Source organism: Oreochromis aureus, linkage group 17, assembly GCF_013358895.1.
Source record: "Oreochromis aureus strain Israel breed Guangdong linkage group 17, ZZ_aureus, whole genome shotgun sequence".
Classification (NCBI taxonomy): Eukaryota; Metazoa; Chordata; class Actinopteri; order Cichliformes; family Cichlidae; genus Oreochromis; species Oreochromis aureus.
Window position 1 is genome coordinate 33,650,167 of NC_052958.1, and position 13,496 is coordinate 33,663,662.

The 13,496-nt window shown below is 38.7% G+C and overlaps 2 protein-coding genes across 2 annotated transcripts; one reads left to right on the forward strand and one right to left on the reverse strand.

Annotated features, from left to right (window-relative positions):
• Positions 1-2,762: 2,762 nt before the first annotated feature.
• On the forward strand, positions 2,763-5,934 carry ebna1bp2 (EBNA1 binding protein 2). The gene is made up of 9 exons (XM_031760257.2): positions 2,763-2,984; positions 3,253-3,336; positions 3,526-3,698; positions 3,942-4,065; positions 4,372-4,461; positions 4,573-4,648; positions 4,767-4,857; positions 4,977-5,139; positions 5,231-5,934. The coding sequence occupies exons 1-9, from the start codon at positions 2,889-2,891 to the stop codon at positions 5,276-5,278; spliced, it is 945 nt and encodes a 314-aa protein (XP_031616117.1). The 5' UTR covers positions 2,763-2,888; the 3' UTR covers positions 5,279-5,934.
• Positions 5,935-5,936: 2 nt separating this feature from the next.
• fam183a (family with sequence similarity 183 member A) lies at positions 5,937-7,352 on the reverse strand. Its single transcript, XM_031760258.2, has 4 exons — positions 7,139-7,352; positions 6,720-6,779; positions 6,507-6,610; positions 5,937-6,090 (listed from the first exon to the last, which is right to left on the reverse strand). The coding sequence occupies exons 1-4, from the start codon at positions 7,257-7,259 to the stop codon at positions 5,950-5,952; spliced, it is 426 nt and encodes a 141-aa protein (XP_031616118.1). The 5' UTR covers positions 7,260-7,352; the 3' UTR covers positions 5,937-5,949.
• Between the last annotated feature and the right edge of the window lie 6,144 nt (positions 7,353-13,496).

Sequence of the window (13,496 nt, forward strand, 5' to 3'; positions counted from 1 at the left end):
TTGCTTAGGTTTGCAAAGTCCGAACAAACCACAAAATGTCTAAAACAATGTATTTTGGATAGATGAGGCCAAAAAGGTGGCGTTTGGATAGAAGAAAGCCAAACACAGCATATCAGCACAAACACCTCATGGGGTGAAGATTTAGGCTTGTTTTGCAGCAACAGGCCCTGGACACCTTGTAGTCATTGAGTCAACCACGAGCTTCTCTGTATAATAAAATATTCTAAAGTCACACATGAGGTCATCTGTCTGACAGCTCAAGCTTGGGTCAACAGAAGAACAACCTCAAGCACAGCAGCAAATCTACAACAGAAATACTGAAAAAGAAAAGAATCAAGGTGTTGCAATGGTCCAGCCAAAGTCCAGACTTCAAACTGATAGAAATGCTCTAGCTGGACCAAAAGACAGCTGTGCATAAATGCCCACAAACCTCAATGAACTGAAGCAGCCTTGTAAGACAGGTGAGCCAAAATTTCTTTGTTACAATGTGAGAGACATATAGTCACTACGGAAATTATAACTTCAAGTTGCAGGTCTACAAGCTATTAAACGATTGGCTCTACTCAGTTTTTAACACATTTCTTCTGCATTTTGGCTCAGTGTAATATATCAGGTGTTGTTGTCTGTCCAAGGTTGCATTTACTTAATTTTAAGACTGGGTAAGGACCAGATGACGTTTTATTAACTGAATTGCCAGGTATACTGTCTTTTCACCATCACTGTATGTTCTAATTATTACAACTGTTATTCTAACACATTTCTGCAAGACTACTCTGAGCTTTCCTGACAAATCAAAGTAATGTCAGTAAGCCTGTAAAGTTGGATCACTTTTGTAGTTCAGGTGTCGTGAAAACGAGCCGCTTATTAAGAAGAAAGCTGTTCATGTTGCTATTAGTCAATCTCAAATGCAACCTTCAAAGAGATAATGAATTTAACTTTCAGTAACATAGATAAGAGCAGCAGTGTCATGTAAAGAGAAAAAAAGTTAGGATAAAATAGGCAAAATATTAAAATACTGCATTAGTTCCAGATTCAATATCTTTTGATGTTTTTTAGTTATTTGAATGGCGTATGAAAGCGAAGATCAAAGATGCTATGTGCTGTTTTGTTCAGTTAGCAGTTCTGATGCACAGTGCATAAGATAGGACACCAGCAACCACCCAGGTAATGACCACACAAAACAGTTTCAATATAGGGATATGTCTTATATTTTTCTTTAAGTTACATTCACACTGAGAAACCTGGAGACCACATAAAACAATGAAAAAAGGCAAAGATACTGTCTGTCTGATTCTGCTTTACTTTCTGGGTGATTATTGATTATCTGTTTCTTTGCTATGTGGCTTTAATAAAGGTTTGCAATTACCTTGTCTTCCAAAGAAAACCATATCTGTTTAGCAGCATAAACATAACACAGCTAACCATTAATTGCATTTAGGAGTGTTTTACTCCTCACCACCCGAAAGTGTAAATTATCTCTTAGACTAAGTCTTAGTTTTAGTATGCACACTTTAAAGAATGTCAGCTCTTCGCCTTGCCCTTGGTATGGTTGAGATCCTTGCTTGACCACTTGAGATGAATCCCTTTCAAGTGACATTTTGAGTAAGATCAACTTACTTCCATGGTCACAGGCAAAGCACACCATTAGCATTCAGCACATACGCACTCTGGTTCTAACTGCAAGCCCTTCACTCTACAACTGCTACGTGACCACATAAGATGAACACAAACTGTCCTTCGCTAACATTAAAGTGAATGATTGTGACTCCCATTGGAAGTACTCTTCGGTTTTGGACATTTCAATGCTGATGGCCTTTGCATACGGCATATCCACTGGTTTCTCTCGGGTGCGAATCAAAATGTGTGTGATGTGCACTGGAGAGTTTAAGGAAAAAAGTTCCTTGGGTAGCATGACTAAAGAGGAAAGGATCACAGGCAGAGATCTGTATGTTAAAGACACATACAGGCTACATCCCAAGAAATAAACAATAAAAGAATTTATTTAATTTTGAATGTCTAATGAATGCAGAAACAAACTTTACTCAGAGCACCAGATTTTGGGCTGTCCTGATTTTCCCCACAGACAAAATGTTCATTGACAGTGACACTGGGCCAAAAACGCAGACATTTTTCTCAGTCGTGCCATGTCAAAGTGACAGAAATCGACTCAGGAATTGAGTAATGGAAAAGAAATGTCGATAGTTTCTTTCTTGATGAGGTGGCAAGTGAAAATCCTGAGTCTTCCTTCACACAATAGGAAAAGATTTAAAGTAGAATCTCTAAATTGACGTTAGACTGTAAAGTTCTCATATCGACCCATCCACTGTACTTTCCAGTCTGCGCAGGTGTACAACATCTCCTCTAAGAGGACTTATTTGATATTACACACTAGACGTAACGGAAACGTGTTTTCGTCAAAGACCGTAGACTTTTATACAGTCATTGGTTTTCGTAAACCACCCAAGGCATTTTATTTTATATGTTAAATCAAATTTAAAGACTGGAATGGAATTCAAAACAACATTTTTATCTATATGAAAAGCGGAGATTTCAATGAAATAAGATGATACGTGACAAAAGTTGCATCAGAAACTCTTCAACGAGCGAATCGGACATTGAGTTATCGGATAGTGTGACTTAAACGTTATTTACTTCTGTATTTTTTTTATTATTATTATTTATTTATTTACTTTTTCTGCGTTGGAATTTTTTCCGGGTAGGAACGATTATTTTTACACTTTTTATCCGCCGGCGAACTGAATAGGTAGGACGTTCAGAGGCGTCACTTCCGCTCCACGTGAAAGGCTCCTTATACTCCATGTGAGGAGCACTGTATATCCGAGGCGTATTTTACGTTTTAATATCGATAGTTCGCATATAGTCATCTCATGGTTATCGGCAGCAAAACTATGGCGTTCGTAGAGGAGGAGGCGCTGCTCGGTCAGGATTCAGAGGAGGAAAACAGTGAATTATCGGACGATGAGGTCAGTTTCCTAACATGCTAGCATCGTTAGCTAACCACATTCCTATTAAGTATTAGGGTTTTAAACGTCACTGTGCCTGCTGTTTATAAAGTTAATCAAACAAACAGAGACCTGGTACTATTATCAGTGTCAGAATCTTTATTTTTCTAATCAAGCTTTTTAGATAGCACGAAAGTTCACGTTTAGTAGGACCGTGTAGTCTTGCTGTAGCAAGTGGTGGTTTAGATAAGTCAGAGTTAATATTATTCATCTTCATTTCATTGCCCAGCTGCAAGAAGCCTTCGCAGCGGGGTTGTTGAAGCCTGGGATGAACGTTCTGGTGGATAAACCGAAAAAGTTAGTCAACAATGTGGTGAGTGGCATCTCACATCTTCTGTTAGTAGCAAGTTATGCTACACAGGGATGATCAACGTACTATAAACAACCATACCACTGTAATAGTTTTAAAGCAGCAATGGAACGGTTCTCGAAATTCCCTGTAAAGTGAATATAATAATGTTGTTACTTGTTGTACCTTTATTGATCCTATGTTGTCACACAGGAGGGGTTGAAACAGTGTCTTGCTGATTTTCGTAAAAATCTTCCCTGGGTAGAGAGATTGGATCTGACCAACCTACCAGCTGCAAATATAATTTCTCAAGCTGAAGAGAAAGCTTCAGCGCCAGCCGCTGGAGAACTGGATGCTGATGATGATTTCCAGAGGGAGATGTTCTTGTACGTGACTGTTAATTCAGCTCAGTTTTATTTAAAGCATCACATATGCTTGTATTTTGTAACCACACTAATATAGTTTGGTTACGAGTCAGACAAAGAAATCATTTTTTTCAGCTAAAGAGTTACAAACATGCATACGGTGTTGAATGTTTTAGAGAATAGCCTAAAAAAACATGCTGCAAAAATACAACACAGCTACAAAGAGACCATTCCAATTCCTTGGTGTTTTTTGTTAATTTACAGCTACCGTCAAGCTCAGGCTACAATCCTCGAGGCAATGCCACTCCTAAACAGGCACAGCATAGCCACCAAGAGGCCCGAAGACTACTTTGCAGAGATGGCCAAATCTGATCAGCATATGCAGAAGGTGAGCCTGGTCTCCTTTATAATGATGCAGGTTCAGTTTTGACAAATATGTTTAAAGCTCAAACTGTATTTCATTACATTAAACCAGCAAAGCATCAGCTGTTTGCTTTTTTTTTTTCTCCTTACATGTTCCATAAAACCTGAAACACATAATTACAGTGATGTTGGAATCTAAGTATTAGTTCTCACCCAGATAGTAAAGTAATTAACATTTCTTTGCACCTACTGGTTCAGGACCTGAGTTTAGTTGTTCTTTTGTTCTGTCAGGCTTAAATTCATATACCTTTTCACATGTTGGTCTGTTCAGATCAGGAAAAAGCTGATCTCAAAGCAGATGATTATGGAGAGGTCAGAAAAGGCCAAGAAACTGCGTGAGCAAAGGAAGTTTGGCAAAAAGGTTGGTGACTGAGTTTAGAAATTCTTCTTAACACCTGTAAGTGTTATATGTGTATGATACTTCGACTGTACATGGCTAAAAGACTGACTCTAATTTTGAATTTTTTGCCAGGTCCAAATAGAAGTGATCCAGAAGAGACAGCAGGAGAAGAAGGCCATGATGTCCGCTGTAAAGAAATACCAGAAGGGTGGGTGTTTACAAGTGTAGCATGGACGTTATTTCCTTATTTCTTTTATCGTTTTGTCACTATACCAATGTGGGTGCGTCACTTATTGAGCACTGAGAACAACATCTTCTCTTTCTAGGAATGACCGACAAACTGGAATTCTTGGAAGGTGACCAGAAGATGAATAAAGAATCTTCTCAGGGCTCAAAGAAAGCAGTGAACAAAAAGGGGTAAGTTTGAACAGCAGTGCACACAGCAGTCATTGCTTATTTTTTTTCTTTGCTCCCACTTCAGATTTGTGGTATTTTTAAAATGAAACTCACAATTTCCCTTCTGTTTTTTTCTACAGGCCCAGCGCTAAGAGAAAATACAAGGACCAGAAGTTTGGCTTTGGAGGCAAAAAGAGTGGAAAGAAGTGGAACACCAAGGAAAGCTACAACGATGTTTCCGGTTTCCGTGCCAAAATAGCTCACGGCAAGGGAGGGAAGAAGGGGAAAGGAGGAAAACAAAATGTGAGTCTCTCACACACACAGTTAGCCATTGACAGTTTTATTCAAATCAGTCAATAAAAAAACAAATAATTTCTTTCTCTTTGACTTCCAGAAACGTCCAGGCAAGTCTGTGCGCAAGAAGATGAAGAATCGCTCTTAGAGACTGGCGGGCTGCTCAGCAGACTGGACTTTGCTCTCTGCTTTTTGGCAGGATTTGCCTTAAGGGACTATGAGCTCTTCTTCTACATTTTTTGGTACAATATACCTTTCGTACATGCATCTGGATTGATATGGAGGTCCATATTAATCATATTCAAACCACAGATGGACTGAGTCCGATCTTACAGCTGGGGAAGTTATTCAAAGGGCCTGTAAAGCCAAGAATGGACTGCACACAGCTCCAAAATACAGAGCTTTCCTAAGGTTGAGAAGGACAATGTTATTTGCTGTAGATACACTGATATTTGCATCTGTGGCTGCAGTTGTCCCTACCCTAAGGTGGTTTTAGATCCACTCTCTGTGATTACACCTCAGTATCTCCAACATCTCAATGACACACTGTTCTCCTGAGGTTTGTGTGTTCTGTATTACTTTTCTCACTCAGCTTTTTGACTCATTGATTCTCTCCCATGTTACATGACATTTTATAATATTGAGCAGCTGTCAGTTTTGCCCTTTTCCTTTCATTAGTATGATTAGTATGTGATGGCCGTGTTTGTTTTGTACAGACCTGTGCAAATGTTTCCCCTGCAAGTGTTTCTCTAAGAAGGGTCAGCTTCTGTGCTGACACCCGCATGATTGTTTGATGAACAAATACATTTCAGTAGGCATTCAGTCTTTATTCTCTCTCTTTTGTGTGTGTGTGTCTGTGCCTGTGTGTAGTTTAATTTTCTGGCCCAATTCATGGTGTTTGGTGACATCTGTCATAAATCGGAAGAAATTGAGTCTGGTGTCTTGGCGGGACTCCGGGACCTAGTGGAAAATAAATAAACAGAGTTAAGGTGGATGCACGATTCATCAGCCTACTGGTGTTGTTTACTGTCTTTAAAAAAAAAAAAAAAAATTCCAAATATCAAAATGGCATGAATAAACGATAAACAAATATCTGTATTGTGTGTGTTATTCTAAGCATCATTGTCAGCCCAGGAATTTAAAATAAGTGTTTCCCTAATTAAAAGAGGAATGTTTAGACATGTTAACAACTGTGTTCCCATTTTTCCAGTTATTCCACCAATAACTGTCGTTTACAGTGGGGGGGGGGGCACATTCTTCACAATTTACACAAGGGCATTTCAAGACATCGTATAGTAGTGTTGGGGTTGTCCCTGTTAATTTTTCACACATTTAAGCTACAATTCATTCCAAAATCCACTAAGAGTTTTACTCACCAGTGGAGTTGGCATCCATCCTATCTCCTGACTCTCAGTGAGTGGCATAGAGTACTTCTTGGTAGGAACTTCGTGGGCCTTGCGGAAAGCCTTGATGAAATCCTCTGGAGGCCAAAAAAATCAAATTATAAAACCAATTTGTTTTTTTAATTTTTATATAAACGGAAGAGATGGATAGAGTATTTCTCATATTTAATTTCAATGGAAATTTACCGTCCTCTGGAATCACTTCTGTCGTTCTCCTACACATGGGTTTGTCTGGCAGGACATGCACTGCAACACAGTACACACATACGTAAGAAAAGGAGGTATAAAGTACAACAATCATACAGAGCTCTACAAAAGAGGACGAAACTGCCATGAAGTGCACAGCACTCGTGCTTTTTAGTGTCTGGCTCTTCCTAATGAGCATGCTGGACACTGAATCATAGTTACCTTGTTTGCAAGCACTGTTGAAGTGCTGGCGCCGGCCCTGATTTTGGTCCCCTAATCACAGTGAAAGTCAAAAGCCCTTTGAAGGGAAAAAAAAACCTGGCCACTCACACTTTTGAGTAAGTGATAGTTCTTATTTTTATCATAATTTTTCATGTGAGGGCGAGAAACGGAGCAAGAAGGGAGATTAGCTTGCTTACATTTCCTGTGGGGGTTGATGCTGAACTCCGTGTGGAGCTTCTGGTGTCTTTGCTCTTTCCGGACCCGCTCAGCGTGAATCGCGTCCCGATGGACCAAATCCAGTTTATCTTTATCTGCCATGTTAAGAGAAAAGGGTTGGATAATCAGCAGAAAGCCTTTCACTGGTGTTAAGCTACCTATGCGCGTTACCTAGCAACAGTAAACACCGCCTCATGCTGGTTACAGTTGCGAGACTCGAACACGCGATGGCGCCATGCTCTCAGATTTGGTCATGGTGGATTGGTAACAGTAACAGTTTATATTAGACCAATTATTAAATCAAATGTCTTTTATTTTGGAGGAAAAAATAACTAACTAACTACTTTTCTTTTCATTGTTATTATTTTTCTAAATCCTCAATAATTCAGTCTGTGATATCAGCAAAGAGAAGTGACGCTTGCATCTGACAGTTAAAGACTATATGAAATAAAAATTGAAGATGTTTTGAATTGGTTGGTTTTAAGCTGCCAATTCAAATCAAAGAAGCTTTCACTAGTGATTTATTATGACATTTATTAATTATTAAATACACATAATTAACTTGCCAGTATTGTTGCCTGTTAATTCTCTGTCAGTCTGTTTGATGAGGTCATTTCACCGCTACTCTTACCTCCTGGATACTTAGTGGCTGGGCAAACAATATACAATTTCTATGTATGATTATGTGTAATACAGACTCACCATGTGTGTGACGGTCAGTGTAATTAATTCAGTGAAATCACCGGGGTTAGGCTGAAATCATCCTGCTTCTAGTTTCACAATTTAAGACTGATTTGCTTACTCAAATATATATTTCTCACTTTCGTAGTACATTTTAATGTGAAATTTTTAAGATGCTTTGCTTTGGCTGGATTCTGTCAGGCTGAACTCTATGCAGTCTAAATCATTAGCATTTGCATAGTGCAATTGCTATTCAACATCACTTTCGAAAAGATCCTCCTAATGAATACTGCAAAGAGATAAAACCTTCCATTTAAAAGAAAGATGAGAATCCAAAAACATTTGAGTGTTACAAGGAAATGTTGCTAGAGAGCAGATGTGACATCTTTCATGTAATCCCATTTCTGAACTCCATTTGTGTTCGATTAGAAAATTATAGCCTAAATTAGGCAATGTTGTGAGTCTTTTCATTTGAAACTCTACTAGCTCCTTTAGTCAAGGATTTTGAATATATTTAGTGTGGAGCACTTTGCCCTCAGAAAGTGCTGACTAGTCTTTACAACATATTAATTAGAACCTAAAGATAAAGAAGATATGGAAATAAATTTGATGACACTGAATAACTACCTGCTTTTTGTTAATATTCCATTAAACTAAGAGCAAACGTTAATTTTTAAGAACCAACATTTTTCTGCACTATCAATCATAAAAATCAAAGTTACAGAAAATACCTGTGACTTGATGCCTTCAGGAAAGGTGGAGGCTGATCAAAATCCTGCACATCCTTTGGCTATGAGCCAGGATGCTTCTTATGCCCTTCTTCTGATGCAAGGGCATGGGAAGTCCAGTTTACACTGGATTTCATCCAAACCACTAAACCATGCTGAAAATGTTTGCCTGTAACAAACACTCCCATCAAAACGTGGAGAAAGAGCTCCAAGTGAATGGCAAAACCCATCAGTCTAGAAATATCATTATATTCCAAAAACCCCCCACTCTTTTTTTGAATGAAAATGACTTTCAATGAATCTGAAATACTGGAAATGGTTATTGATGACTACTGGAAAATCAATGTAGGTGTACAGTGGCCCATTTATTAGGCCTTCAAGGCTGTGTTTGCTACAAATGGGCAATTCTTCACTGAAAACGAAGAAATAAAATCTGCTAGCTGAGTGTCTGTCACCAGCCCTGGTGCTCCAGATTGAAATAAATTTCATGAAAACTGAAGAAGGAGTGTACTACTCCCTTTACAGAATGCTGCATACTAGCTCTAGGAATAGAAAGGGAAGGCAAACCTGGGCACGAAGGCAGTGTTTCCATCTCTACTGTGATAAAACAAACACCTGACAGGTCCTCAGCTGATAACGTCATTAAATGGCATGTACAAAACACCAGTCTCAGAATCAACCAGCATGACTCCTGGATGCTGGACTTCTAGGCAAAATGCAAAGAAAAAGCCATATTTGTGCCTGGTTGTAGAACAAACTCTGGATAGAATATGATTGTATGATGCCCAGTCACACTGTGTTGCTTGACAACCGATGAGGTTTTGTGGGAATAGTTTGACTGCAAATAAAGAAAATGCCGATCAAACACCTCCAAATTTTAGGAGGTAATCTCTAGAAAATCTCACTAAAGGTCTCTAAGCCTCTAAGTGCAAACTGGAGTATTTTGTGACGAGACAAACGTGAAAGTGAATCACCTGCATTGCATGTCCACACTGAGAAAATATAGCCACCCCTGTTTACAGTGTGATCTTAGTTTGTACATGTTCTCTTGGGGCGACAGCTGACAGTTCAGGCATTTTGCTCGGTTCACTCACCAGGATTTTCCGAGTTACGCACACAAACACAAACATGTTGATGCGTTTTTGCCGAGCACGCACAAGTCGGCAACTGCACAAATATGTTTGTGAAGGTTTATTGGCCTTGAGCATGTCACACAAACTGGAAACAAATTTGTAAGAATGCAACTGGAATGACAAAGAAGAAAAGTGACCCAGTGACAAGTGCAGTGTGTTAAAAAACCACAAAAAAGTGAAGTGGCATTTTTCACATTTCCTTGTACCGCCTTTGACTGTCCCTGCACTCTGTGACGTTACAATTCACACATGAATAACAACCCTTTCACATTTATTAAATTGTACTTATGGTTGTGTGATTCCTGTGAAGGCACTGATAAACTTTCAAGGCTGCTGTGGCCTACGCTGTCTGATGACTTCTTACCAATTGTCTCCTCACATTAGGATATCTTATTTAATTTCCTGTTTCATTTGAGTTCCCCTCTTCACCTTCCTCTTCCTCCAGCTCTTTCTCCCTTCACACCGTCCCATCTGCTCATCTCTGAAGCGATCACTGTGCTTTTATGCTCTCCAGTTTCTGTCTGTGTTGATTGTGGGAACTTTAACTCTGTGTGTGTACGTGCGCGGACGCTTCCTCTTGCAGTAACAGACAGCTTAATAAAGGCTGAAATGTTCAGCTCTTGGTTCCCGTCTCATAACTCGATTCGTGCATTATTGGCACTGTGTGAACGATATAATAGAAACAGGTAATAACTCAAAATGTGGAACGGCAGGGCGGTAGATTGCAGCGTGGGTGGGTGACAAGTCCCCTGTGGTGTTTGTGTACGTGAGCGAGGAAGACTGAGCAATATGTATAACGGAGGATGGGAGGACTTGCGGTGTCAAGCCTCGTTCCCTGGCTCCTGTCACAGTGTCGGACCACGTTATCATCAAAGCAGCCACTGCGCTCCTCAGGCAGAGAACAGTCAAAGGCCAGTTTGTGAGTTTGTTCAAACTCTACTTGCCAAAGGAAGGTACTACAGATGGTGCGTGATTTAATCAAATATGACAACTCTTTCCCATTCTCCCCGTGTGGCATGCAGGTAGAAAGGAATCATTTTATGCCATTTATGTTAACTAATTCATGTTAGGAAAGTGGATCTAATCTCTTTTGTCCCTGAGTGTCAGCGGGAAGGGATCATTTTGTTTGGCTTTAATATGGTTTAGAAGAGATATTAATGATGAAACAAAGTGATGTGAACTGTGATGAAATTATTATCCTGCCATGCTGCTTTGTCAGCCTGCCTCGTGAACACAATTTTGAAATTGTGGCGTTTAAAACATTCTTTTGCCAGCGTCCAGATGGTTATCAGGCAAATTCTTTTTTTATGTTTGTCTCTTAACTTTTTTGAACATTTAATTTGGCCAAAATATAAGATGACAAACCTCATGTACACTGGCACATGGAAATGCTCCTCTTTCATTCTCTGTCAGATCCACCTCTTAATGCCACATCTGGTTTTTAAACACAAGGTGGTTTACCAGTGGCACTTCATGAACCACTGGTTGATGTCACAGTGTCTATGTGCTGTCTGTGTAAATAAAAATGGACTCTTAGCAAATATGGTGCTATTCTTAAAGTAAATTAAATGATTGTGTTGCTTTGTCAATGATTGTAGTTTTTTACAGTCATTGTTTAGTCGCGGCTCCAGGTTCCTGTGATATTTCATGATTTCATTTGTTATTTTTTCTTTCTAAACTGCAAGAGTACAAGAGAATGGATGGATGGATGGACTGATGGATGGATGGATGGATGGATGGATGGATGGATGAAATTGCTGTAGTCCTGCTGGAAAACTGTTCCACAGTTTTACTCCACACTGTAAAATGTAATTCTAGATGTTTGTTATTTCAACATATTATTCTATATCAGTTTGACGATAGATGACTGAAGTTGTTGTTATAACATAGAATTACAAGTTAAAAACGTCCCAATTACACCAAAAAAAGCTAACTTGAAAACTCATGTCCAGCTAAATCAGCAACTTATGTGAAGTTGACAATGTGGGTAAGTTGAGCACAGCAGGATTCAAAACTGCCTCACGTGACTGCTACCGAGGTGCATCATGGGGAATTGGCGGTTAACGACATGCTCACTTTACTTGGACGTTTTCTAATCGTCTTCTTTGGAATATGCTTTCAAGGTGAGTAACATTGGTTATAACTATAAGGAAAGAGAGCTACAAAAGTTGGAACATGTTTTGAATTTATGGCATGATGTGTGTTTTCTCTTTTACCGAAATGTTTGCTTTAGCTAATGTAACTTTAGCCGACAAGGTCCAGCTTGTGTGTCATGACCAAACTTGACCTAATAAACTGACATATGGCCTTTTTATGGGTTTAATGTGGCACTGACCAAATCACAAGTATTGTGCCGCTAGCTTTAAGGTTGTGCACTCAACCACTGTTGCGATATTAGCAAGCTAACTCAGCTAATTAATAAAGCTTATTTCATATTGTCTCTGTACTTGTAAATTTCTTTCAAGTTCACAGGCTGTTGTATTTTGGTGGAAGTTCATTTTGGCAATATTTCCAATAACTGACTGGGTTCAAAAAGAACTTTTGGCAGGACTCGGATGCTTGTTGTCATCTGTTTACCCCTATGTAATCACTTAAGTTGTTATTAACTGCTGCATGCTAAGCTGCAAGAGTGCACTGAGGACTGAGACAAAATATGGTCTACAAACCAGCATTATATTAGTTTTATCAGATAGTCCTCCAGTGTGTTTAGTTTTTGCTTTAATTCTATTGTGCAGTTATTTGTTACCCTGAAATGCTTTATGCTTAACAACAGCTCACTATTTTGACTTATTTTTGAACTCTTGTGATCAGTATGACTAGTTTGTGTGAGTTTCCATACTAAAAGAGCTGTAGTGATAAAATAATTGGCATCAGAGACACTGATTTTTGGCATGGTGTACTGCAGAAGTTTTTTTTTTTGTTGCATAATTTACCTTTTAATTAAACTGCATTCTCTGTATTGTAACAAAACTAACATTGTTTATATGTCAGAAAATTAGCAAACATGAATAAATGGCGAAAACAATATAATTATAACATATATTTTTATTTTACTTATTTTAGGTCTGTGAAGCCAAACTTGATGCTGGGGATTTATTTTTGTCAGTGGAGTCAAATGGTAAGTTACAATTTGTGCATTTTGTCATACTGGAAACACCACAGATTATATTGTAACTTAATAGCTCTGTAGAACAAATGATATAAAGATTGTAGTGTCAGGGTACTTCTTAAGAAGTAATATGGCACTATTGATGATCACATGCAGGTGGCATAAACTAAATATTCAGACCTGTTACCAACAAGTGATTCATTGACAAAAGCAATGGAGCAGACTGTTTAGGTTCTTGTGGTTGTAATAACATCCATAACTGCAAGTTTGTCATTAATTTATTTTCACAGGTCTAGATGATCACATCTGTCTTTGTCATTTAAATGAGGTGGACTTGCAAACTTTGCACTCTTTTGGGTAAATTGCTGTCCACTACATATACACAGAATGTGCACAGTATTTCAGATCTAAAAGGGAGTATGTAATGGACTTGCTGGCTTTAATGTAAAAAGCCTGTTGTGTAACTTTAATGAGGCAGTTGGACTAAAACAGTATTGCTCATCAAGGTAAACATCTGAGGAATAAGGAAATTGTTACTTGTCCTTTTACTCAGTGTTCTTTTAATCGCACGTTTACTAAAGTTTTACATCACATAAGTCATTTTCACAATCATTCTACTTTAAAAGATTTCAAGACAGAGCTTATTGTTCTCTGAACTTCCTTGTTCGCTGAACGGCAGGTAAAGTGC

What these genes read in the sequence shown, in the direction of transcription:
- ebna1bp2 (XM_031760257.2), top strand. Translation starts at nt 2,889, where the DNA reads ATGGTTATCGGCAGCAAAACTATGGCGTTCGTAGAGGAGGAGGCGCTG. An exon ending in TGTAAAGAAATACCAGAAGG is followed by an intron (nt 4,649 to 4,766) that starts GTGGGTGTTTAC and finishes TTCTCTTTCTAG; the next exon opens with GAATGACCGACAAACTGGAA. An exon ending in AAAGCAGTGAACAAAAAGGG is followed by an intron (nt 4,858 to 4,976) that starts GTAAGTTTGAAC and finishes TTTTTTCTACAG; the next exon opens with GCCCAGCGCTAAGAGAAAAT.
- fam183a (XM_031760258.2), bottom strand. Translation starts at nt 7,259, where the DNA reads ATGGCAGATAAAGATAAACTGGATTTGGTCCATCGGGACGCGATTCAC. An exon ending in CATCAACCCCCACAGGAAAT is followed by an intron (nt 6,780 to 7,138) that starts GTAAGCAAGCTA and finishes ACTGTGTTGCAG; the next exon opens with TGCATGTCCTGCCAGACAAA. An exon ending in GATGGATGCCAACTCCACTG is followed by an intron (nt 6,091 to 6,506) that starts GTGAGTAAAACT and finishes ATTTTCCACTAG; the next exon opens with GTCCCGGAGTCCCGCCAAGA.